At 41.3% G+C, this 26,820-nt stretch overlaps 1 protein-coding gene across 3 annotated transcripts in view; it reads left to right on the forward strand.

Annotated features, from left to right (window-relative positions):
* The first annotated feature begins 306 nt into the window (after positions 1 to 306).
* The window catches only part of pdpr (pyruvate dehydrogenase phosphatase regulatory subunit), a 61,426-nt gene continuing 34,912 nt past the window's right edge, over positions 307 to 26,820 (forward strand). The window contains exons 1-8 of one of the 3 annotated variants that reach the window (XM_041192692.1): positions 307 to 462; positions 2,476 to 2,781; positions 4,788 to 4,921; positions 7,252 to 7,333; positions 17,322 to 17,485; positions 23,058 to 23,179; positions 24,505 to 24,622; positions 26,243 to 26,392. In XM_041192692.1, coding sequence (XP_041048626.1) covers positions 2,519 to 2,781; positions 4,788 to 4,921; positions 7,252 to 7,333; positions 17,322 to 17,485; positions 23,058 to 23,179; positions 24,505 to 24,622; positions 26,243 to 26,392 — 1,033 coding nt within the window. In that variant the 5' untranslated portion in view covers positions 307 to 462; positions 2,476 to 2,518. Of the gene's footprint in view, positions 463 to 2,475; positions 2,782 to 4,787; positions 4,922 to 7,251; positions 7,334 to 17,321; positions 17,486 to 23,057; positions 23,180 to 24,504; positions 24,623 to 26,200; positions 26,393 to 26,820 lie in introns of those variants that run through there. The other 2 variants (XM_041192694.1, XM_041192695.1) reach the window with 2 other exon arrangements.

Here is a 26,820-nt window from a genome sequence, read left to right on the forward strand (position 1 = left end):
TCTTAAAAAGCTGTGTCTGTCGGCACCTTTCCTTCTCGAGACTCAGTGTCAGATTTTGTTTGGTAGCCCTCCAAAACCTTGAGAGGTTTTACAATGTTAAAGGCGCGATACAAATGTAAGTTGTGGTTAATGTTGTTGAGTCCCCAAGTTTCAGTGCTCACTACCACAATTTCCGCACCTGCGGAACCTTCCAATCACCCAACCCCAGTTTCTGCGAGGGCGGGGGCTCTGGCCACGCCTCTCTGGATGATGCGGGGTTTGTGAAGATGCGTGGTGACGTTAGTACGTCAGGAGGGTACAGGGCGACTGGTTGGATCGGACCGGATATCGCTGGCGGCGGAGGAGGAGGTGAAGCTGAAGCTGAAGCTGCTGCGAGGCGGGTCGTGCTATGTTGCTGAGGCCGGCTTGTTGCCGGCTCTCGTCGACCCGCACTGGCAAAAATCGGGGCGAAGGGCGGCCTCGGTGAGTGAGAGAGCGGCCAGAGTGCTTGGGGAGGCACCGCGAGCCTGGCCCGGGAGAAGAGGAGACAGGGTCAGCGTGAAGGGCAGCGGCTGGGAGGGCCGGGACTGGGATCTCCGAGGCTTTGGGTCCTGGAGGCCAGGATACTCCGCCCAGGACAAAAACAGAATTACCTGGAAAAACTCAGCAGGTCTAGCAGCATCGGCGGAGAAGGAAAGGGCCGACGTTTCGAGTCCTCATGACCCTTCCTGGGTTCTGTTGAAGGGTCATGAGGACTCGAAACGTCAACTCTTTACTTCTCCGCCGATGCTGCCAGACCTGCTGAGTTTTTCCAGGTAATTCTGTTTTTGTTTTGGATTTCCAGCATCCGCAGTTTTTTGTTTTTATTACTGTGCCCAGGGTCTGGCAGTTCAGGGCAGGCTGATTGGGAGAGCTGAGAGCGATTGAATCATAGATTAGTTACCGCACAGGAGGCCATTCTACCCATTTTGTCTGTGCTGGCCCGGCCCTCTTGAAGGAACAATTTGCCTTTTGTCACTCACCACCACCCCCCCCCCCCACCAACCTTTCCTAATGATTCAATTCCCTTTTGAATATCTTGATTGAACTTGTCTCCACCGCACTGATCAGTACATTACAAATCTTAACCGTTTGCTGCGTGAACAAGCTTTTCCTAATGTCACCATTACTACTTTTGCCAATTATCTTAAATCTGTGCTCTCACCCTTTCATCAATGGGAACAGTTTCTCCCTATCTAGTCTGTCCAGCCCACCTCATGATTTTGAACACTTTTATCAAATCTCTTTCTCCAAGGAGAACACCCAGCTTCTCCAACCTTGCTACATAACTGAAGTTCCTCATCTCCAGAACAATTCCCATGAATCTTTTCTGCACCATCTCTAATTCCTTTGCATCCTTTGTAAGGTATGATGCCCAGAACTGGACACAATACTCTAGTTGAAGGTGAACCAGTGTTTTACACAAGCACAGCAAACCATCCTTGCCTTTGTACTCCATGCATCTATTGATAAATCCCAGGATGTCATGCTTTATTCACTGTGCCCTGAATGTGTCCTGGCACCTTAAGTAATAAATGCACATATACATCCAGGTCCCTCTGCTCGTGCACCCCCTTTAGAATTGTATCCTTTATTTTATATTGTCTCTGAGTTCTTCCTACCAAATGGATCACTTCACACTTCTCTGCATTAAATTTCTTCCGCCTATTCCACCATTGTCCTACGCTATCCTCACGGTTCACAATACTTCCAAGTTTTGTATATTTCACAAATTTTGAAATTGTGACCTGTGTAACAAGGACTAGGTCATTTATATGTACCAGGAAAAGCAGAAGTTCAACCACTGATCCCTGGGGAACTCCACTATAAACCTTCCTCCAGTTTGAAAAACATGCATATATTTAGCTATGAAATTGGCTTGCCTGGAGTTTGTTGCACAAATTGCAGGTTTGTGTATTCCTGATACTGAGTAAGATAAACACAAATGAGGCTGCCACGTGTATCACTTTTATGGAATTGGGCAGTAACTCAGAGCTGAATTTACAGTATGTTGAAAGATACGGGGAATTTCTTCAGATGAATAGCTTCATCTGGAGCACCGTACAGACTTGTTTAGTTGTTCAAACCCTATAATGTCCTCACTCCTCTCTATCCTTGTAACCACCTTACACACTGCAGGGATTGCACTCCTCCAGTTCTGGCTTGTTGGACATCCCCCACTTCCTTTGCCCCATCGATGATGGCCATGCCTCAGCCTGTGTTTTGGAATTGCCTCCTTAAACCTATCTGCTTCACTCCTTTTAAGACTATCCTTAAAATCTGCCTCTTTGAATAAGGGCTTTATTCATTTCACTCAATGTTTTTTTGCCTCTGTGCTAATATTTGTCTGATGATGCTCCTCTGAAGTGCCCTGGGATATTTTATTAAGTTGAAGTTATTATAGAATGCAAGTTGTTCTTAATTTCCAGATATAAAATTTGTTTTTTGCTGTTTCAGTTTTACTATCCTGTCTGTCATCCTGTCTATTTCTTGGTGAACAATGAGGAGTTGCTCTGTGCCTGGAAGGAGCTGTCTTCGGGCTGAGATGTTTCCTCGGCTACTGACTGACATTGTCTACCCCTTGCAACGCCATTTGTCTAGTAGCTGCCGGAGGGGAAGCTCAACAGCACCTGTGTCAAATGTGAGCCCATTGCCTTCCCAGGCCCATGTTGTGATTTGCGGAGGAGGAATTGTTGGTTCATCAGTGGCATATCATCTCTCCAAACTGGGCTGGAATGATGTTGTGTTACTGGAGCAAGGGCGGTAAGCACTAAAGGAGCATGGCTATCTAAGCATGTGGAAAAATATTTTTGTCTAGTTTTGTGTAGGCATTTGATACTTTATATTGGATGAATGACACTACTGTAATAAATTCAGATACTTTTAAAGAGAGGAAAAAGATAAATAAGGCTGCTTGACCTGCAATTTGATATTTCAGTGTAATGGGATTATTGTTTCTATAAGAGCGGGGTCAATTTTGTTGTCACCTCACGCTGTTCTTAGTTATGCCAACTTGAGTAGCAAGAAAATGAGCCCTGTAAGTTTTAAGCACACCTAACATAGCACAATGGACATTAATCAAAGCTTGTCTCTCTGGTATATGAATAAACCACAGATTAAGGCATACTGACCAGGAAGTTTTCAGACAATGGGGACACTACCGTCTCTACACTTATGCCAGGGAGGGAAAATATTAATATGGGTACCCATTCTTAATACTGTATCCCTTGACCTTCAGTGGAAAGTGTGTTTTGTGTGTGTGGACATTCGGTGATATCTGGAAGAGGCTGTCTCATGATGCCTCCTGTGGTCAAATGACTCATTTATTCCAGGCCTGGACTTGCACATGAATTATAACCATTTGTACAAAGAAAGTAAAGTCGATCAGTGCTTATGGGAAATGTACTCCTCTTGGAGTGAAGGGAACAAAATTGGAAGTAAAACAGATATTCAGAAGAATCTCTGTATATCATGCACTCAGTTAATTGTGGCAGAATTTTATATCCTTTTACCACAGTGTGGATGAATTAAAATGAGGGTAGGATTGTAAGTCAAACTTATCCTTTCTGTGTCTGGAACTGCAGCCTGGGGATGTTATTAATACAACTTTCTAAGTGAATTTTAATTTCTAATCTCGTCCCTGTTTTGCCTTGTGATTTTTGTCCCACAGTCGCTGATGCTTTGTTTCAGTTACAATTCTCCCGTGTGTGAGGATAGATTTTGGAATTCACCACATAAGGATATCATCCTGCTTTTATTCAGTGGATGCTGTTGAGATGCATCACAGTGAGGAATGGGAATACTGGCCAACTCCTCTCCTGCCAACCTTCCCGTCTCTCCCCGCCCCCCCCCCAAGTTTTTCCCCTTGTTCTCCCTTCATCCAGCGGCACTGTGGGGTCATTTCTGTTGCTCACGGCACTGTCCTGTCTGAGGTTATCTGACCACAGATCAGATGTCAAACCTTCATGGTTTGTATAATTCAGTGATACCACATGATTTATTTATCAACTCGCAAGGCAAATTTTCTTTTGAACAAAATAAGTTACAATATATTGTGCATGGCTTTATGGTATGCAGTAGAATGATGCTGTGGCTGCACAATCATTTTTTTGCTGAATTCATTGAGTTTGTGAGAGTCTGCCTTCCACGCACCCCACCAACCCCGCAGTTGTTCCAAACTGTAGCAGCAGCAGTGATTTTTTTGAGCCTGTTAATTCTGTGTTCAGCCCTAAATAGATATGGATTGTTAGCATCAACTTTCAATGGATCAGTGTTTGATGCTGCGTAAACAATGCACTCAGAGCTTTACTTCACACATTCAAACTTGAGGTTAGAGCTGTGGACTCAGTCCTGTGGGCAGCTGAAAATGAAATTTGGACATTGGGTCTTAGGCTCAGGTTCACAGTCAGTTCACACTCAGGTTTGTACCTTATGTACTCTTATTGTTTGCTATGTTAGTTGAAAAAAAATCTTTTAATTCTGTGAACTGAGCAGTTGGAATCTACTCAGCCAACAAAGTTTATCCACCGTGTGTGTGTGTGTGTGTGTGTGTGTGTGTTTTCTTTCTTTACTTAGCCATTCCATTAGTGTTTTAACTGATATGGATTTAATGGCATGAGATAGTGTTATATATAAGCATGCTTGAGTGGTCTCCTGCATGTGCTTGGCATCTTCCATAGCATGGGAGTTGGGGAGGGAGATTGTGATAGATGATCTAATTCCAACCTGTGTGCCCCTGCTATCTCCCTTGGTTCTGTTCATGTTGACAGGTTGGCTGCAGGAACTACCCGGCTCTGTGGTGGCATTGTAAGCACCGTCAAGCACATCAGCATAGAAACAAAGATGGCTGACTATTCAAACAAACTTTACCAGCGATTGGCGCAAGAAACTGGTGTCCAGACAGGTAAAGGCTTTCTTATGATATTACTTGGTATTTTCTTGGGTTAGATTACATGGACACCATACTTTTTAGTGGATGGGGGAGGAATGCTTCAGCAGATCCTAATTGGTGAGCAGGACTACCACTTCGCTTATCAAAGCTCTTCAATTATTTTTGTAACTGATACATGAAAATCCAAAAATATAATTTTTGTAAGTATGTAGTTAATATATGATGGAGAATAATAAACTGTCAGTTTGGAGATGGGAAGGTTTGACAGGCATTGTTGAGAGTTTAGTCATTGGTTACAATGTTTCTGTTTATCCTGTTGAAATGGGGAGCGGCTGCAGCGTTTCTGTTGATGTGGGGAGCGGCTGCAGTGTTTCTGTTGACGTGGGGAGCGGCTGCAGTGTTTCTGTTGACGTGGGGAGCGGCTGCAGTGTTTCTGTTGACGTGGGAAGCGGCTGCAGTGTTTCTGTTTATGTGGGGAGCGGCTGCAGTGTTTCTGTTTATGTGGGGAGCGGCTGCAGTGTTTCTGTTTATGTGGGGAGCGGCTGCAGTGTTTCTGTTTATGCAGGGAGCGGCTGCAGTGTATCTGTTTATGTGGGGAGCGGCTGCAGTGTTTCTGTTTATGTGGGGAGCAGCTGCAGTGTTTCTGCTGTTATGAAAACCAACTTGCATTAAAGGCGAGAGCAGAGAGCAGACTTGGGAACTCCCAAGTCCCAACAGACCTTGGAGTTTCTGCGCAGACTGGAAGTGGGCTTCATATGTGCAGTTCACCATTTTGAGCTCTTCAGGCCGAGAACAGGCCCAGTGCCCTGGCGAAGAGATGCAAACCAGAGCAAAAACCCGGACCATATGACTAGGAATGGAACTCCATCGAAGACAAGTGTCCAAGTTAGGGTTTAGGGAGAGGTCCCATTGAAGTTAAAAAGAGAGAAGAGCAGAGAAAGAGGCTCTAGGGAGGAAAAAGGCTGCGGATAGCAGACATTAAACGAAGAGGGTTTGGGAGAAGCACTGAAGATCTAAGAAGGCAGCAGAAGGTTAGTTACTCTGTGCTGCGGGCCTTTGGGGATGATGGTACCTCTTTGGAGCAGTAGTGTTCTGCTTGGTGTGGTCAAAGTGTTGAAGTTGTGCTTCAGTTGGGGCTCGAGTGCACACTCTGGAATCCAGGGGAGCATAATTTCGAGAGATGAGATTGAATCCCTGTGAGGTGGGCCATTATTGATGCTGTCCATATTGGAGCGATCCCCTAGGTTTCTGTGAGATTGGTTGACTTGCAGTGTTACTGACATTTGGGAAGGTTGTTGAGAAATCTATGGACACAGTCTTGGCTGCATTTGCCATTTAGTGTGGAGTATCGTGTGGTCAACCACAATTTGCCTGTTAATTCACATGTCACTGGTATATTAACCCTGAATGTTAGAGTATAAGATTGATATTGTAAATTGTTTTATCTTTCTGACCTTGTATAGTAAAGTTTATTTTTGTTTGTTCAAAACCCATGGAATCTTGTGGCTTTATTCACTGAGCAAGTGTCTTGAATCTCAAACTTTGTCTACTTTAAACAAAATGTTATTGGTCCCTAACCGGATCTTACCAAAAGCCTGGGGTTCTGGTCAGGGATCATAAAACTATTTTCATAGGGTGTGGTTACAGCATTTTTGTTTGCTTGTTTACGTGGGGAGTACGTGGAGTCAGCTTGGAACTGTTGAACAGACAGTCCAAAGGAACTAAATTTTTTTTCTTAACCGGCCTGCCCATGGTGTTAACTGTAACTCATTGGTAGCACTGTTGCCCCTGAGCCACAAGGTTTAAGGGTTCAAGTCCCACTCTAGGGACCTGAGCAAATATTCTCACCTAACACTACAGTGCAGTAGTGAAGGTGTGCTGTGCTACTGGAGGTACCTTCTTCAGGATGAGGATATAAACTGAGGAGGCACTTTCTGTTTTTCCCAAGGAGATCTCATGCAACTATTTCAAAGGGGAATAAGTGAGTTCTTCCCAGTGTTCTGGCCAATATGTGTCCCTCAATCAACATTGCAAAAACAGAAAATTGGTTCATTATTACATTACTGTTTGTGGGAGCTTGCTGTGTGCAAATTGACTGCTGAGTTTCCTACATTACAATGGTGACTACATCTCAAGAAGTATTTTGGCTCTAACATGCTTTGGGATGTGCTGAAGTTGTGAAAGCTGCTGTGTGATTACAATTTTTTCTTTTTATGGGAGAGGTTACAGTGTTTCTGTTTACATGTGTACATAGGGGTTGTTGTAACATTTGCAAATTGTGCACCATCAAAGTGAATGAGCACAGAAGTGTAGCTTAAACTAGGTTTCCTTGAATTTACCAGGTTACATCCAGACTGGTTCAATCTCACTGGCTCATACTCAGGACAGACTCATCTCCCTGCGTCGTCTCGTCTCACGATTACAGTAAGTAAAACCAGTGGCAGGCCTGTAAGAAAATAATTTGAAGTCCCTTTGGACTTTTCAATGGCTTGAAGCTGATTCCACATTTGTAACAGTCACGTTAAGCATAAGTGAGACTTGATACACTCAGAACTCTGTATTTGAGCTTAGCAGAGCCAGCACAGATGAGACATAGAATGGTTACAGCACATAAATGGATTATTCTATGATAACTTGCTGCCAACTAAAGTGGTGGAAGCAGAAACAATCAATGAATACAAAAGGATATTGTATGGGCATTTGAAGGATACAAGCTTGCATGGCTATGGAGATTGAACGGTGTAATGGGTTTGATTGGATTACTCCACGGGGAGCTAGTATGGACTCAATGGGCTGAATGGCTCCATTTGTGCTGCAACTCTACAAATAATGCCAGGCCTGGTGGTTTTACAACAGAGATTATTTTGTAAGTAGCTTCATACCTTCCCTTCTTGAGCACTCTGTCTTAGAAGATAGCAAATGATCCTGAATGGTTAAGGCCAAGTCTTTGAATGACAGAGCCTTGAGTCCAAATCTCACCATGCTGTCAATGTTCACAGTTAAATTCTTAAAACTGATATTTCACTTGCTACTTCATCAACCTCCATGTAACCTGAGAAACTGCAGCCCCTTGTTTATAAGGAAAGAAAAACAGAGAATCCATTGTGGTTCTGCTTAAGAGCCCAAGGGGTTCATTTTTCAGTTCATAATTTTCTTCTGTCACCATGAGGAAAAAATTAAATTAAGAAACTTAATGTCAATATATATATTTAGATTTGGCAATACATTCCTTCAATGTTGCTGGGTCAAAATTGTGGAACTCCCTCCCCTATCAGCACTGTGGATGTTCCTAAAACACGGTGGTTCAAGAAAGCAGCTCACCAACACCTTCTCAAGGGATGGGCAATGTATACAGGCCTAGCCAGCAATGCCCATGTCCCATGAACGAATAAAAAAATACAAAGGTTGTTGGGTTTTTTTTTAAAAACTCAAAACAGTGCCATTGCATCACTTAATGTAAATTTAAGAAAACTTACAAACCTTAAAAAAAACTAATTAATCTTTTTTCCCTAACCATTGTACCTTTTTAAAAAGTGTTTGAAATAAATTTAAGCATGTCTTATGCACTGTTTTCAAAACATGAGCCACAAAAATGTTATTAAATTTTTATCCATCCCTATGAATTAAAAATCAGTTTTAAAAACAGCAGGAATTGTTAGCAGTAGCATTATTAACTTTTTTCAGATCATTATTATACGATTGGACAACAATAGCCTTTTTAACGCATTCCATCACACCAAGATGAATAGATAGTCAGAATTGCCTTCAATCACTGGGCCTTTGGCATTCACCAGAAACACAAAATTGCCAATTATTTGTTTGACAACCTTGTGTCCGGAATTAGAGACCTTCATACATTCTTACAACAATCAGAACTTCATTGCGACCACAGTAAGAATCTGGTTTTTACAAATTAATAAGTTAGTTAATGTTCAATTCCAATTTAATTCAGACTGATATTTTACTAACTAAAGACAATTCAGAGCTCATTCTTCAGGGGCCTTTCCAAATGACTACAATATGATTGAAGAAAAGGTTAGCTTTTATAGTTAAACGAAACCTTTGTAACATCCTTCTACCAAAGGGAGCAGAGGACACAGTCATAACCAGCGACATCGAAACATTCACACACACTTTTTTAAAGAGACGGTACACTGAAATCTTGCAGCTTTTAACAAGAAAAAAGAGATGAGTAGTGTCTCAAAACTGGCAGCCTTGGGACTGAGGCGATGCCAGATTTCTGATCCTATCAGATTTCGGGTGGGGTTCAGGCTGTGGGCAGTTTGGGTCAGGTTGGGTGGGATCAAAGGTCGCTGAGAGCGTGGGAATAGACTTGTGCACAAAGCAGCAAAGCTGATAAGCGGTCAGGTCCCACACCGTGCTATGCAGTGTCTAGCCGAATTTTCCAGGTAAGTTTTTTTTTCCCCAATTAAAATTGACTCGTAGCCCATTATAAAAATGCCTGCTTTTGACAATTTTGATTTTTGAACAACCAGATTTGAGGTATTGTACTGTGGAATGTTTCCCCTCCTTCATTCCATCAGGCTAATTTATCTCTTTTCTCAAACTGATTTTCAATATCAGCTGTTTGCTGCCTTACCTCATTTGGAAAAAGTCAGTCATAACCAAGACACATTGGTTACCTTTCTGAGTCTGAAAAGAACCGATGTAATCTGTCTGCAAATTTCTTACTCTATAGATTCCCTTTAATATCTTGAAAACTTTGTTCAAATCTTCTAAATCTCCTAGCCTGTGCAATCTCTCTCCTCACAATTTAACCCTTGGATTTGATAAATTTATGCGGCATTACCTCCAACTCTAAAGCATCCTTCCTATGCTGTGGGGCTGGGAACAGCTTAGGCACTCCATGTGTTGTCTGACCAGGGCTTTGTAAAACTGAAGCATGGCTTATACCCCTTGTATTCTAGTCCTTGAGCTATTTAGGCCAGTGTTCCATTAGCTTTTTTGATTATTTTCTTTGTACCTGTCCATGACATTTTAATGGCGTGTCTGAAACTCAAAACCTCTTTTGGACCTCCACTCTTTTGGCTTTTCACCATTTAGAAAGTACCCTGTTCTATCCTTTTTAGGCCCAAAATGGACTACTTCACATTTGCAGGTATATGGATATCCACTTGCCACACTTAACCATTGACTTACGCTGTCAATACCTCCTTGTAATTATACGCTCTGCTTACACCTCTTAGAATACTACTTATCTTTGTGCCATTGGCAAATTTGGATAGGTGGTTTTCTATCCCATCATCTAAGAAATTAATAAATATACTGAATAGTTGAGGCCCCAACACATCCTTGCGGGACACCACTAGTCACATCCTGCCGATTAGAGTACCTGCTCATTATCTGTACTCTCTATCAACTGCCGTGCAACAAATTTCTTAACCTGGTCAAGAATTTGCCTTCAATTTCATGAGCTTCAACTTGACAGTCACTTACGAAGAACTTTATTAAATGCCTTCTGGAAGCCCATATAAATAAATCCATGTGCATTGACCTGTCCACCACTTTAGACCCCTCTTCAAAAAATTCAACCAGGTTCAGCAGGCATAACCTGCCATTTAGCAATCCATGCTGGGGCTCACTGATCAGCTGAAAATTGTCCAGGAGTTCAGTCACCCTATCTTCAATTGTAGATTCTAGTAATTTCCCAACAATAAATGTTTATCTAACTGCCCTACAATTCCCTGGTTCCTCTTTGTATCCTTTCTTGAACAAGGGGCACATGATGCGGCTGACATCTGAACAGTACCTGAGGGGAGGAGAGAGAATTCTAACTTGAATAATACAATCACATGGTTTTCCCCCTCCACCCCCACCCAATTTTGTCTTCCATCTAGAACTCCAACTACTGCTTCCCCTTGCAGAGTATCCCTCCACCTGCAGATGTAGTTGAATAGTAAGGGGAGGTTATGCAACCTGTAAGGGGACAGGTGACCTGGCATACTAGGGTATTCAGACTCCCCTCTGGACAGCGGTTGGGGGAGAGATGGGAGATCCTTTTATACCAAGTAATTAGCTGCAGGGGGAAGGAATCCTCTTTTGTACCAGAATTTCAGAACATTTCCCAGAGTAAATGCAGTGACGCCCTCCCAGCCACACCACAACACGCACAATGCAAAAATGAAACAAACAGTTGGGATTGGCCATCAGTAACTAAGGCAACACTGAAGTGTGGTCAGTTTAATATTGTCTTTGCTTTTAGATAATTTACTTTATGGTTTTGTTAATTTGCTTACTTTGAAATCCATTAGACACAGTTTTGCCCATTCACTTAATCTATCAATATCTCTAATTTTTTGCTTCCATCTATACTGCTTGCTGTCTATCTTTTGTGTCATCAACAAACTTGCAGTAACAATGCTTTGTAAACATTCAAATTTGTTTAAAATATAACTGTGTTTTTAATTTAAATTGCATCAGGCAATGACAGTTTTTTTTAAACTGTAGCCCAGTTAAGAATGCAAATTCAATTTCTACCAGGCAATTATAGCCTTAAGGCTGAAATTTATCTTTTATAAAACAAGCTCTTTGCCTTTCACAGATGCACGAGTACATTTTAGTCAAAATAAATTCACAGCAGCATCCTTAACATTAAATGTAATTCAGTTTTCTGTTTGTACTATCTTACATTAAAATCAACATACTTAGTTAACCACATTCACACTTTCATGCAACTTAGAAATGTTGATCCCTATAACGACAAAAATAAAATGACACACTTTTTGAAGAGAGACTTGTAAATAAAAGCTGTGATTCTTAAACGTTCAAAGTAAGGAAACTACCACACGTTTTCAAGCAAACTGAAATTCCAGCACCCTTAAAGTTACCTTTCACTCAATAATTTTTGTGTTTCATTTTCTTGGCACAGAAGCCGGCAGTATTTTCCATCAGCTTCAGTGCTGGTTTCAACTTTTAGCGTCTTTATTTTTCACATTTTGAATTCTTGTTTCAGCAGCTCATTTCAGTTCCATAGCCCCCTGTCCTTTTTCTTCATTCGCTGAGTTCTGAGAGCTTTTGCATCTGCTACCTCAGCTGCTAGAGTTGAATCAGCATACAGTGCAAATCGCCATTCCTGGTTTTGAGCTGCTGGCATTCTTTTTTTTTCCCCTCTCTTTCATATTTCTGAGAATTTTTATCTTATGTTGTGCTCAAACATGGGCTGCATAGTGTAGCACCTACCTACTTTTATCTTACTTAACTTTGCCCAGAGTTGCTTGACCGGCTCCAGCCTGTTGCCTTTGATATGACTCTCCTTCTGAACTGCTGAAAAGTGACAAATCTGTCACACAACTTCACAAATTTTTTCTCTCTCAGCACTGAGTCTGCCACCCTTAACTGTCACTTTTGGATATGAGCCCTGGTCTAAACTGCTTAAAAACGACACTGAGTGTGCCAAAAGTAACTCTTCAAATTTCTTATCTCTAACCCTCTCAACATCATTTGACCTTGCCTTCCTGAGTAAATTTCCATAATAGTGCTGATAGGTCAAAGTGCCCTATGCTCTTTGAAGGTTTTACTTGCTTAACTGACTAGGCAGCTAACCGTGACAGTCCTAGCTCCCACTTAAACCAAAATATATAAATAACTGGTAGTCAGCTTCTGGCTGACCACAGTATTTGAAGTCCATTAATTTGCAGTATCCTTGTTCTGTCAGTTCAATGATTTTTAGCTGACTCCATATTTTATTTAAGCTTAAGTGAGACTTAATACACTCGGTATTTGAGCAGGGATTTACAAAGTACACATGAGAATTAAACTGCACATTAATGTCCTTTGGTTTGTAGACATGGCCTGTAACTTATTTCTCCCACTTCCATATGTGTTTACACCTACTAACTGAGAATGTCCCAAACCTTTCAGGGTATACTCTAAGAATAGGAACTACAGAAAAATGCATCCAATCATGTATCTTCAATACTCTCATTCTACTTGGTTATATGATTTGATATTTCTGTTTCCAGGCTTGGGCCTTGGGGCTCCTTTAGGACAAGCTGCCCCTGTTCTTTGTTTCTATTTCAATGGTGGTGACACATCCAGGATCTTGATAACTGTATCTAACTATATCAAAGCTTAGTGCATGAAAATTAGGGTAAAAAGCATTTATAATTATATTTCAACTGTTTATAAAATCTTTTATATTTCTACATTCAGAAAAGAGGATTCCCCTTGTTTTTCCTAGTGATGTGTGTTTTTGCAGCATCAGTACCTCCTCTTTCACACCTGTAACCTTGAGTCCGTAGAAAATCCAAGGAAGTGTGTTTTACAGAGGAAGAAGCTTTTCAGAATAAAACTTAGTCATATAACTCTCACAAATGCCTCAAAATATCCTCAAAAGCCCATATTCTTTCAGACTTCTTTGTTCTAATTGACTTCTTGGACTGTCCATAAAGTAGTTGCTTTATTGAGGGACATGTGAGTTAAAATGTCCTACAGAGTGCATGTGTTGGGTTGCCAATGACAATTGATTAGCACCTCCACAGGGCTATGTATTCAGTGTTTAATGTAGTCAGATATTCAGGGCTGGGCCTGAAAACTAATCAAAATCGTAAGTAAATGGCTTACATTGCAACACACAAACCAGACTCCCATGTGGGAACTATGTTATGAGTGTTAAAAAATGCTAGGTCTCAGTTGGTATAGATGTGTTCGTTGGTTAATACATAAGAATCTTTGCCCAGTCCTGGCCATATGCCAAAGGTCAGAAGGTATGTATGTGCAACTTGCTATTAAAGAAAAAAGAAAGACTTGTATAGCCTTTTTCACAACCACTAGCTTTATGGCTAATGAAGCACTTTGTTTTTTTAAGCGTGGCCACTCTTGTAATGTGGGAAACTTAGCAGCCAGTGCATGCTCAACAAACTCCCATGAAGAGCAATGTGATTATGATTATGACCAGGTGATTATTTGTTTTTGTTGTGTTGATTGAGGGATAAACACTGGCCAGGACTCTGGGGATGACTCCCCTGTTCTTCGAAATAGTGTATTGAATGTGACTTTTAATGTTCACATTACAGTCATGTTCCCCTATAGTCATAGGTTATTAATCTTGAATGTATGACTCATGTACCAAAATCTATGGGGAGTACAGGTACAAATTTATGAAAACTCTTATTTTGGTACAATGATGTTCCATGTTAAAAGCATATCCAATGCACAGTAGCAAATATGCAGGTTCAAGACCCACACTCTGCTTAGTTCTTGATCTTGGCTGGGGCTGGGCATTTCTCCTTGGAGAGGGGAATAATAGACACATGTTTCCCACTGTCATGCACTTGTGGGTAAGTGGACAGAATGGCAGTAAAGCAAGCCACTTGTCTTCCCTCATGACAATAGTGTGTTGTGGGGGGAGCTGAGAAAGCAGAAATCGATGTATTACTTCTACTGGCAGCAATGTACAAAAACAAACAGCGTGCAGTGGCTAAATGTGAAATCATGTTAAGCTATTTAGCTTATGAGCATGTAATCTTTAGAGCAGTCTTGAAGCAAGATTCTGGATTTTTATTGAGCTGCTTTGAGATCACAGGCCCCACTCGAGGAGACTTTGGGAATCCAGCAAATTGTTGTTTTTTTTAAATTCATTTATAGGATGTGGGCATTGCTGGCTAGGTCAGCAATGTTTTTATTGCTCATCCCTAATTGCTCTTGAGAAGATAAAAGCAAAATACTGTGGATGCTGGAAATCTGAAACAAAAACAAAAATTGCTGGAAAAACTCAGCAAGTCTGACAACATCTGTGGAGAGAAAGACAGTTAACGTTTCGAGTCCGTATGACTTTTCTTCAGAACTAAAGAGAAGTAAAAATGACGTGAAATATATACAGTTTAAGGGGAGTGGGACAGGTGAAGCTGGATAGAAGGCCAGTGGAGGCAAAGGAGAGATTGCAAAAGTTGTCATAAACAAAAGGTCAAAGGGGTGTTGATGGTGGTGATACCAGCTAAAGGAGGTGCTAATGGTGACATTAAGAGTAGAAAGCAGAATGAGCAAGTGACAGATGGCCCTAGTGGTGGTGGGGGGAGGGGACAGTGTGGGAGAAAAGATCGAAACAGGCTAAAAGGTGGGGATAAAACTATGAATGGAAATAAATTTTAAAAATAATAAAAATAGGCGGGAAAAAATATATAAAAATTAAAAAATAAATATTTGAAAAAAGGGGATCAAAAAGGTGTGAGGATGGAGGAGAGAGTTTATGATCTGAAGTTGTTGAACTCAATGTTAAGTGCGGAAGAGTATAAAATGCCTAATTGGAAACTGGATGCTCCTGAGAAGGTGCTGGTGAGCTGTCGTTTTGAACTGCTACAGCCCATGTGTGTAGATACAGCCACAGTGCTATTAGGAGGGAGTTCCAGGATTTTGACCCAGTGATGGTAAAGGAATGGCGATATATTTCCAAGTCAGGATAGGAGGGGAACTTCCAGGTGGTGGTGTTCCCATGTCTGCTGCCCTTGTCCTAGATGGTAGTGGTTTTGGGTTTGGAAGGTGCTATCTAAGGAGCCTTGATGAGTTTCTGCAGTGCGTGTTGTAGATAGTACACACTGCTGCTACTGTGCCTCAGTGGTGGAGGGAGTGAATGTTTGTGAATAGGATGCAAGTCAAGCGGGCTGTTTTGTCCTGGATTGCGAAAAGCTTCTTCAGTGTTGTTGGAGCTGCGCTCATTCAGGCAAGTGGAGAATATTCCTTCACACTCCTGGCTTGTGCCTTGTAAATGGTGGACCGGCTTTGGTGAGTCGGGAGGTGAGTTATTCGCCTGAGGATTCCTAGCCTCTGACCTGCTCTTGTAGCCACAGTATTTATGTAGTGTGAGAAATGGATGTTTTTTTTGTGAGTAATATTGTGTTATTCTATGAAAAGAGTGTGTGTGTGGTGTGTACATGATTTAATTAAGCTGGGCAGAGATTAATAGGAAACAGTTGTCTGGGGGATTTAAAACATGAAATGGATAGAGATGTTAGGTTTGAGGTTAGATCTACCATTTGCATTTTTTAGATAAGTTGGGAATTTGTTTAACTATCAAAGTGGAGTCAGAGGTGACAAGAAACATGTTTGCATCTTGCAGGAGTTCCATAGGTAAATAGAAGTGGGCATATTATATTTTATTGACCTGAAAACAAAGACAAGATGGAAACATGAAAATTCTTATATTTGGAAGGATTTGAGTTTCCAAGAGATGTGAGAACAATGGAACCTGAGATGAAAGGGGAAAAACTGTATTTTAGAGTTACTTGTGGAGAGCTTAGGATGCTGGTTGAGCTGTTGGCCTGTTCTGGTGGGGCGGTGAGATGTAGTATCTAGAGCTATAGCTGGAGCTATGGCTGAGAGAGGATGTAGTTTGAATCAACCAACCAGTTAAGCCAGGAAAGCCTTGGGCTGCAAAAAAGTTTTATTCTGAAGTTTGGATTTTCACAGCAGAGTGGAAGAGAATTACAGGTCATGTGGTATGCCTTTATTTTCAAGCTACAGCAGTTTGCCTTGGGTAATATTACTGTTTTTTTATAGCTAAACATCTGTGAGGGAGTGTTGTCTGGAAGGTGGGTCTAACCAAGTAGTGTCTTTTTGGGGGAATGTTTTGTAAGACTGAGTTTAACAGTGTGTCTGTAACCTTGTGTGCTTAAGTTTGCTTTTATTCTTGTTAATAAAACTTTTACTTTTAATTTTTTCAATCCCACAAGTGTTACTGGACTTCTTACTGCTGAGATCAATACATTCCCTTCTTGTTTTCAGAACACAACAAAAAGAGTATGACCTGTAAACGTAGTTTTCCTCTGGGATTTGGCTTGTGCAACAATTAATATCAGCTGGTCATGACATTGGCTAGCCCAGTTCCATTTCTGGTCAATGGTAACCCCCAGGATGTTGTTAGTGGGGGATTCAGCGATGGTAGTGCCATTGAATGTCAAGGGTGATAGTTTGTTTCTCTCTTGTTGGAGGTGGTCATTGCCTGGCACTTTGTGTGGCATGAATGTTACTTGCCACTTGTCAGCCCAGTTTGGATATTGTCCAGGTCTTGCTGAATTTGGACATGCTCTGCTTCAATACCTGAGGAGTTGCGAAAGATGCTGAACATTGTGCAATCATCAGCGCACATCCGACCTTATGATAGAAGGAAGACCAGGTGTGATATGTTCGCTGATGATTCACTGTGAAGATTTGAAAGGGCTGTTTTATCAGTGACCATCTTGTATTAATTGTATGTATGTGAAAATTATTCAGAAGTCTTCAGAGTGAGATACGATGGTCCGTGATGATGGGCCCTGTGATTATCACTGCTGTCTAATTGTATCGATCGTGTCCACCAGTGCACACCAATTTGCTTACTTTCCCACTTGGAAATGTGCGTTTTGTAAGATTTGTATTACATAAGGTATTAAATGTGTTGTTCCATGTGTGTTATCAGGGTTATGGGAATCCCTTGTGACATCATCAGTCCGAAACAAGTAGCACAGCTGCACCCCCTGGTAAATATTCATGACCTGGTGGGAGCAATGCATGTCCCAGGGGATGCAGTCATCTCCCCACCGGATGTTGTTCAGGCACTCGTGACAGCTGCTGTACACAATGGTGAGTTTCCACACCAATCAATAGCATTTCAGTCTGATAATTTTTGAATGGTGACTTATCAAATGATACTTCCATAAAAGAGTTCTCTTTTGTATATAACAGATTGTAAATGCTACCCCTGATATTTGGCTCATTTTGTGATACGATGTGCATGCACCTTTTAACAAAGTTTTTCTGACACTTTTGTCAATTAATACACACCTCGACAAGATGTCATGTATTATCCCCAACACTGTTAGACAGTTGGCAAGCAACAGGATAGAGATAAGATATACTATACTTAGCCTCCTAGTAAAACTATCTGTATATAGTAGTATCTTCAAATAAAGAATCTACGTTGTCGTTTCATGAATCCTTTTATATATTACTGGTGCATTGACGTTGAAGAGAAGAATGTAACAGCTTTTCACATACAGTAGAACCTAGATTCTTCACACCCTCTTCCCCTTACGAACTTCAGTGTACTTTGTACACCTGTGAAAGGACTTAGATGAATTCTCCAAATGGGGGTGAACATGCAGCTTATCATCATGCTATTTACAACACCTCAACCTGCCTTTATCTCTGTTGTGGGTGATGAGTTCAGCAGGCGGGCCACATGATGTAATGCTGGATTTTGAATGGTCTGTTGAGTCTGGAGACACAGGGTTCTTTGTCTCACCTTGGTGGACATGCCGTTTGCCAGTTTGGTTCCGTTCTGTGGAATTCCACAAGAACATAAGTTGGAGCATAGAAGACCAATCATCTCCTTGAGCCTGCTTTGCCATTTAGTGTGTTTTTGGTTGATCTTCTGTCTCAACCCTAATCCCCATACCCCTTGATTCCTTGAGAGATCAAAAACCATCTATCCCAGCATTCAATAAACTTGATGATGGATCATCCACAATCCTTTGGGGTAAATAATTGCAAAGATTCACAACACTTTGGGGGAAGAAAGTTCTCCTTGTCTCAGTCCAAAATAATTGATTCCTAATTCAGAGACCGTGCCCCTATGTTCTTGATTACCCAGTTATGGGAAATGGCCTCTGTGGCTACCCTGTCAAGCCTCTTCAAAATCTTGTATGTTTAAATGAGAACAGCACTCATTCTTCTAAATTCTAAAGAGTGTAGGCCCAATTTTCTCAGCTTCTCGTCATAGGACAACCCTATTGTCTCAGGAACAAACTTAGCGAATCTTGCTGTGCAACATCCATCAAGTATATCCTTATATATGGAGACCAAAACTGCACGGTACCCCAGGTATGGTCTCATCAGAGCAAACTGTGGCAAAAGGTCCTTATTCTTATACTCTGATCACTTTGCAATAAAGGCCAACATGCCATTTTGCCTTCCTATTTCTTGCTGTATCTGCATGCTTACTTTGTGTTCCAAATACTGGTACACCCAAATTTCTCTAATCAATTTTGGAATTTTGTTAAAACTCAGACAGTTGTGTCATTTCTGTGATTAGGGAAGAGGATATTGGTGCTGCCTTGGTGGTGCCATCCTGCAGATACCCATGACTGTAACTGGATAGGGATCATACCGCCACTGAGATTAATACTGTTGATAGTACTGTGTTTAGAGACTTCACACCTTTTTTAAAAAATATTCTTTTTTAAATTACTATCAATATGAAAAACCTCACACTTGCCCACATTATACTCCATTGCCACCTGTTGCCCAATTCACTTATCCTATTTATCTTTGCAGCCTCTTTTTGTCCTCACAGTTTACATTGTCTTTTGGAAATCCAAGTATTTTACATCTACTGGTTGCCCTTTATCTATCCTACTGGTTACATCCTCAAAAAGCTCTAATAAATTTGTGAAGCACAATTTCCCTTTCATAAAGACCAAATTGACTTTGATCATTTTAATATTTATATTAATGACTTGGATAAAAGGACAGTATGTGTTGTAGCCAAATTTGCTGCACGACAAAGGTAGGAAAGCAAGTTGTGAGGAGGGAACTAAGATTCTGAAAAAGGATATAGATAGGTTAAGTGAGTGGGCAAAAATTTGGCAGTTGGTCTATAGTGTGGGAAAATGTGAGGTTGTCCACTTTGGTAGGAAGAATAGAAAAGCCAAATGTTATTTAAATGGAGAGAGACTGCATAACGCTGCAGTTAGGAGGGATCTGAGTGTCCTAATACATGAATCAGAAAAAGTTCACGTGCAGGTGAAGCAAATAATTAGGAGGGCAAGTGAAATGTTGGCCTTTATTGCAAGAAGGATGGAATATAAAAGTAGGGCCGTCATGTTACAGAGCTTTGGTGAAACCACACCTGGAACACTGTGTACAGTTTAGCATCCTTATTCAAGAAGAGATGTACTTAAGTTGGAAGCAGTTCCAAGAATGCTCACTCAGCTGATTCCTGAGGTGAAGATGTTGTCTTTTGAGGAAAGGTTGCGAAGGCAGGAAAGTGGAGTTAAGGCCTCAGTTAAATTAGCCATGATCTTATTGAGTGGTGTAGCAGGCTCAAGTAACCAAATAGCCTATTCCTGCTGCTTAAGACTTCCTTGCTAATAGATTCCAGCATCTTCCTGATGACCTTTGTCAGACTAACTGGCCTGTGGTTCCTGTTTGCTCTCACTTTCTTTTCTTGAATATTGGTATTACATTTGTTAGCTTCCAATCCTCTGGGACCTAGAGTCTAGGGAACTTCAGAAAACCATAACCAGTGCATCCTCTATCACTGCAGATACCTCTTTTAGAACCCTTGGATGTAGATCATCAGGTCCTAGGGATTTGTCAGCTTTTTAGTTCCTTAAGTTTCACTAATACTGTCAAAGGACTAACACATTTTTCCTAATATTACTATGGGATACTTTAAAGTAGGCTTATGTTTGAGTGTGTGTATGGTTCTGGATGTGTAGCTAATTTAATTAAACTAGAAACATTAGACTGCAAGGTTTAAATTATCAAAGGAGTTTGGTGTAAAACAGATGTTTGAAATGGAGGTGAGTAAAGCTAAGGTGAAGTCAGTTGATGCGGTGTGAATGGAATTTGCATTTTTAGAAAAGTGGAGAAGTGTTTGATTTTCAAAGGGACATGGAAAATGTTTACAACTGGCAAGATAAATTAGGCAAAGTGATTATGTTGACTTTTCCCAAAAGTACTGGCCATAATGATAAAATGAAAGATTGTTATATTCTGGGAAAAGTAACTTCTAAAGACTAGGTGAAACAATGAGATTTACAGATTAAAAAGAGAGAAATATATTTAATGAAAGATGGAAGGTTGTGTGAGGTGTGGCCATCTGAGATCTTGAAAGGTACACCGTGTGAAACAAACTGGTGGGAAATGCCTCTAGCCATCCTGCAGAAGTTTGCTGTCCAGTGACCAAAGTTGTGTTAAAAGCCTTCGGAAGCCCCTTGTCCAGTGGATGCCTGTGGTAATATTGTTGGACGACTTTAAAAATTTGAAATCTATTTGGACTGTTGCCTTAAAGGGGGTGTGTAGTTGGGAGCCTAGTTAAGTAGAAATTTTGGGAACTGGTATAACTGTGTAACTGTAACCTTGTGTGTGTTTAAGTTTTTTCTTCTTTTGTTCATGTTTTAATTTAATCTTTAAAATCTTGTGGTGTCTTTGATGAACGGATCACAAGAAACTCAGGTACAGGTTACGCTCATTTATTCGAGCAATTACAAGGAAGGCACCATCTCAATGCAGCTTGAGGCAGTATTCTGCTAAGCTACAAGTGTTCCCCATATTTATACGTTATTAGTCACATACAAGTACATCCTCCAAATTCTGATCTTGTCAACATATAGGTTTGCATTAAACAGACAGGCCTCTGGTACAAAGGTAACCCTACTTTCACCCAGGCAGAGACCTGCCTTCCAATCTAAGCTGGGACCATCTGTCCTTCCCCTATCTGTTGAAGAGCACACTTAATCTATGTTATTGCCATCCTCTGACTCCAGTCTAACTCCCAGGACCTTGCTGGTGATTGCAAATCCTGAGGGTGTACAAAGTTCAGCATTCTGTCTCCCAGCCTGAACTTTAAATGTTAACTACTTAGCAATTGTGGTTTTGCATACTGGGATATTTTAAGTCAAGTCCTTTGACCATTACTGTATTCCTTTATTTCCCCCTAACAATCTCTAAAGGTGATAGTGGACTCATTATTTCAGTGCCTTCTCGTAACAAATATAAATTGAAAAATCGTGATAGCGTGGCCAAGTTTCTCTTGTGGATTTGTTCAACCTGGCAAATACCATTCGCCATATCTTAACAGTACATTTTGTGCGCTGATATTAATTCTCTAAGTTTCTCATTGTTGTTAGCCCCTTGGTTGTCTTTCTGAATTGAAATTTGTGTCTTCTGCTGTGAAGCCAAACCCAGAATATTTTTTCAATGTCTCTGCCATTTCCTTATTTCCCATGATAATTTGTCCTGTCTCTGCCTGTAAGGGACCAACATTTACTTTAGCTTCTATCCTTCCTTTTATATGTTTGTAAAAGCTCTTGTAACCCATTTTTTTCTATTCCTGGCTAGTTCATACTTGTTTTCTTTTCGTCATGCTTTTGACCACTCTTTACTGGTTTCTAAAACTTTCCCAATCCTTAGGCTTACTATTATTCTTTTCGATATTCTTCTTTAAACTAATGCAGTCCTTAACTTAGGATGGATCTTTCTCACTGGTCTTTTGTTTTTTTAATGGAATGTATTTTGTTAACTTTTTAAATAATTTATTTAAATGTTTCCTACTGTTTATTTGCCACATACCTTTTTGCCTATTTACCTCATAAACCTAAGCCAGCTCTCTCCTCATACCTAGATCATTTGTTTATGTTTAAGATTGTTATCTTGGGCTCAAGAATGTTGCTGTGGAACTTAATTTTTTCCCCAAACCCCCTTTTATGACTCCTTAAGACCCATTTCTTTGACCTAGTCTTTTGGCCACCTCTCCAAATCTGTTCCTCTTGGTTTCAAGGTCTGTTCTCCTCTTGCCTCATTCATGTACTTGGGGATGGTTTTCTACATTAAAGGAACTCTTATAAATACATGCTGTGATCGTATCAGAGGAAACTCTAGAATGCCCAATCTAACCTCCACTACCTTTCCACCTGCCTTTCCTTCTCCAAGTCACTTCTTCAAACCTACTACTTTAATCAAGCTTTTGATGTGCTAAAAACAAAAAACTGCAGATGCTGGAAATCCAAAACAAAATCAGAATTACCTGGAAAAACTCAGCAGGTCTGGCAGCATCGGTGAAGAAGAAAAGAGTTGATGTTTCGAGTCCTCATGACCCTTCAACAGAACTGGGTGAATCCAAGGAGAGGGGTCACCCATCTCCTTGGATTCACCCAGTTCTGTTGAAGGGTCATGAGGACTTGAAATGTCAACTCTTTTCTTCTCCACCGATGCTGCCAGACCTGCTGAGTTTTTCCAGGTAATTCTGTTTTTGTTTTGATGTTCTAATACCTCTTTGTGTTTCAATGTCAAATTTTGTTTGTTAACACTCCTGTAAAGCACCTTGAGATATTTTTTACTATGTTAAAGGTAATTTATAAGTTATTTTTACAGATTTATTACCTGAATGTAATCTTCTGAATTCTGAGACCTATTTAAACGTTTACTGCAGGTGTCCAGATATATGAAGGGACCAGTGTCAGTCACGTGATGGTTGAGAAGGGTCATATAACTGGAATTGAAACTGACAGAGGGCATATAGAATGTGAATACTTTGTGAACTGTGCAGGCCAGGTAAGCAACGCAGACAGGCCATGGATCAGTGGAACACTGTCTCAGCATTCTGTCATTTGTACTAATTATGAAGCTACTGATCTCCATTCTGTCCACTCCCTCCCTGCCATTCAGAAAAGCAGAGCTCAACCTAGTTTGTAAATATTGAGAATTCTCTTATCGCAGCAGCATAAATATCTCAACAGTGTGTTTGATTTGTGAAAGGCTGCTGAATGCGGCTCTTCAATTTCAAGCGGAGTACAGTGGAAAATATTCTACATCTCATAAGTAATGGATGACGATGTTCCATGATCTTTGACTGACTCCACGCTTTCAGTTTTGAACTCCACAGTAATACTGTTCCTTTGTGGTGTAACCTGAAGATTTGAGATGTCAGTGTGGTTGGTAGTTTCTGTGTTAGTTCACAGAGAATCACAGAATTGTTATAGTCCAGAAGGAGGCCATTCAGCCCGTCGTGTTGGTGTCAGCTCTCCAAATGAGCAATGCACTTAATGAAATTGCCCCACCTTCTCCCTGCAAGCATGCGCATTCTTCCATTGCAGATTCTTCCATTTTAGATAACAGTATAATTCTCACTAGGGATGGATACTGAAGCTCAAAGCTCTTAATTCATGTACCCACTTTAAACCACAAAAAATGGTGCATTTAACGTTGGAAGACCTGTTAAAGCATAAAAGGAACTCATACGTGCCTTGGGTTTACAAACTGCTAGTTTGGAGGCCTCCCTGAGCTGGTGGTCCCTTGCCTCTATCCCAAACATTATATGCATGGAGCAGGTGCTTCAGGAAAAGCTGAAGGCTGGCGTAACTTGGATGGATGGTGCAATATGCCTCCCCTATTAAATTAGATTCTGCTGCCTACGGCGATGCCTACTGCAGAACAAGACTGACAGCTTTATGATGATTTATACTAACACACAGTCGTAAACTGGATTCTTTCACCCCATGCCTAAACTTACAATTCTGTGTTTCAAACTTTGAATTTGATGACTTGCACACAGCATTTGTGGGTTGTTATAAAAATTGATATTGGACCAGTTTCTTTCTTTCCATTTCTCACTTTGGTTTCATACTATTCAGCATCAACCGCTTTGGGAGTGAAGCTATTAACATCTGCAGAGTAAATTGGCCCAGGCTTTTATAGTTGAACTCGTGTAGAATCAAAGTGTGTGTTATGTGTTTGGGTTTAGTATCTGAAGCTAACTTTCTTTCTTTCTCTCTCTCTCTCTCCCTTTCTCTCTCTCTCTCCCCCACCCCATCCCCCCCACCTTCCCCCATTCCCCCAACCGCACTGCACCCCCCCACCCCCTGCACTTCTCTGGCCAGTGGGCCTATGAGCTCAGCTTAATGAGTGATGAGCCCGTGACTGTCCCACTGCATCCCTGTGAGCACTTTTACCTGGTGACACGGCCACTCAAGCAGGGGCTGCGCCCTGACACGCCAGGTAGGGAGACTGACATTACACATGCCTGGCTGGAATTAACAGCTTGTTTACAACACCACAGTTTTTAAATATGAATCAATGTGTACTTGCCGAAGTGGGTTGAAGATACTTATGGAAAATGTGATTTTTACTTTCAATTTGTTGGAGTTGATAAATTAGCTCAAATAAAAATGGTTAACACAGCATCAGTTAAAGGCTTTAAAGACCACCTGGACAAATATCTCATTGTGAATAGGATTGAAGGCCATGGGATCTTTTCTTTGTTGATTTCCCTCAACCACCCCAGCAAATCCCCTTTTGCATCCTATAGTAGAATTCTTATATCCACACAACCTCTTCTACTCGGCCAGATAAGGCAGTAACTATTGTGCTTCCAGTGGTCAGCCTTTCAGAGATGTGCATGAGGTAGCCACTTATATCTGGGGATTGTCACATGGGCCATCCAGGCCAGAACACTCCTGACTTCTGTAACCACATGACTGGAGTGTTTGGCAGAGCTAAGGCTCAGACTTGTGTCCTTGAACTTATGAAGCTAACTTTAAGCATGTCAGCATCAAGCATTAATCACATTAAACATGTGAGGCACTGATGAGATGCACACCAGCAACTCTGCCCATGCTGACTAATGGCCAACTTCAGACCAATGGCAGCTTATATTTATATAGCACCTTCAATGCAATAAAACAAGCCAATGTGCATCACATAGGCTTTATAGGAAATATTAGGACACGTGACTAAAAGCTTGGTCAAAGAGAGGTTTTAAGGAACTTCCTACAGGAGGAAAGAGAGGTAGAGAGGTTTTGGAGGGTGTTCCAGAGCTTACAACCAAGGAGCTGAAGGCATAGCCAGCAATGATGGAATGATTAAAATTAGGGAGGGTTGCAGGTATCTCAGAAGTTGTGGAGCTGGAGGAGATTACAGAGATAGGGAGGGCAAGGCCACGGAGGGACTTGAAAACAAGAATGAGATGTTTAACATTGAGGTTTGGATAACCTCAAGTTAATGGAAGTTGGAATGTAGGAGGCTAGCCTTGAGTATGTTAGAATAATCAAGTCCAGGGGTATCAAAAGGCACGCATGAGGGTTTCAGCAGCAAATGAACTGAGACCGGGATGAAGTCGTACAATGTAATGTATGTGGAAGTAAGCAGTCTTATTAACAGCATGAATATGTGGTGAAAGTTCATCTTGAAAGTTCAAAAAAGACGCCAAGGTGCGAGCAGTCTGTTTCAGCTTCAGGCATTTGCTCGGGAGAGGGATGGAGTTAGTGAGTCCCTTCTGCGGAAGGAGGGCAGGGCAAGTCTTTCCTGTCGGGGGTGCCAATCCCTCTGCAGGGAAGTGGGTGGGGTGGGGCGAGTCCCCACAGGGAGTTGGTGGGGTGGTCTACATTTTGGTTACATATATTGACCAACTGACTTGCCTCTTGCTGGCAAACAGGCTGCCTCAAAAACTTGAATTGTAAGAATTTATCCTTGTAGAACAGTACAGTCTTTATCGGGCTGCAGCTTACATTGATATATCTTTTGTCTGAACTCTTACCTGCACAGCCCTTAATCTTTTCCTCCCCACATCTTTCACAGGGCTGTGTCCTTTCTGATGAACTATGTTCCTTCCTTTCCCAGTAATCGTGGATCTGGACGGTAGGATCTATGTCCGCAACTGGCAGGGTGGTGTGCTCTCTGGGGGCTTTGAAAAGAACCCAAAACCTATCTTCACGGAGGGCAGAAACCAACTGGAATTCCAAAGCATGCTTGAGGACTGGGATCACTATGGTACGTGGTGGTAGGGAGTTTGGGGATGGGTGGTGGTCTTGCAGGGTTTGGAAGTCAGTTAAGTGTAGGGAATGGAAATTGGAAAATGCAGCTTGAATGGGGTTGGTTCAGTGCTGGAGCTGGGCATCTTAGTACGTGTGTGTCTCTGCCAGGTGATATAGTTGTGTATGTGCATGTCTAAGCCTACATAATGGGAGATGAAAGACATGGGTAATATTGAAAAGTCATTAGAAAATGGCAAGTTGTGACAGCCATTAGCAAATAGATGAATCTTTTATTTTCAGTCTCTTAGAGATGGGACTAACTGTAGTTTCACTGCTGCTGACCCACGACCTGACTTTTCTATAAATAGGCAAGACATTGACACATTCCCTCCACTTGCGGCCACAACTTTCCTCCTTAGCTCTGTAGAGACTGCATTATCTCTA

This window comes from Carcharodon carcharias, chromosome 7, assembly GCF_017639515.1.
Source record: "Carcharodon carcharias isolate sCarCar2 chromosome 7, sCarCar2.pri, whole genome shotgun sequence".
NCBI classification, from domain to species: Eukaryota; Metazoa; Chordata; class Chondrichthyes; order Lamniformes; family Lamnidae; genus Carcharodon; species Carcharodon carcharias.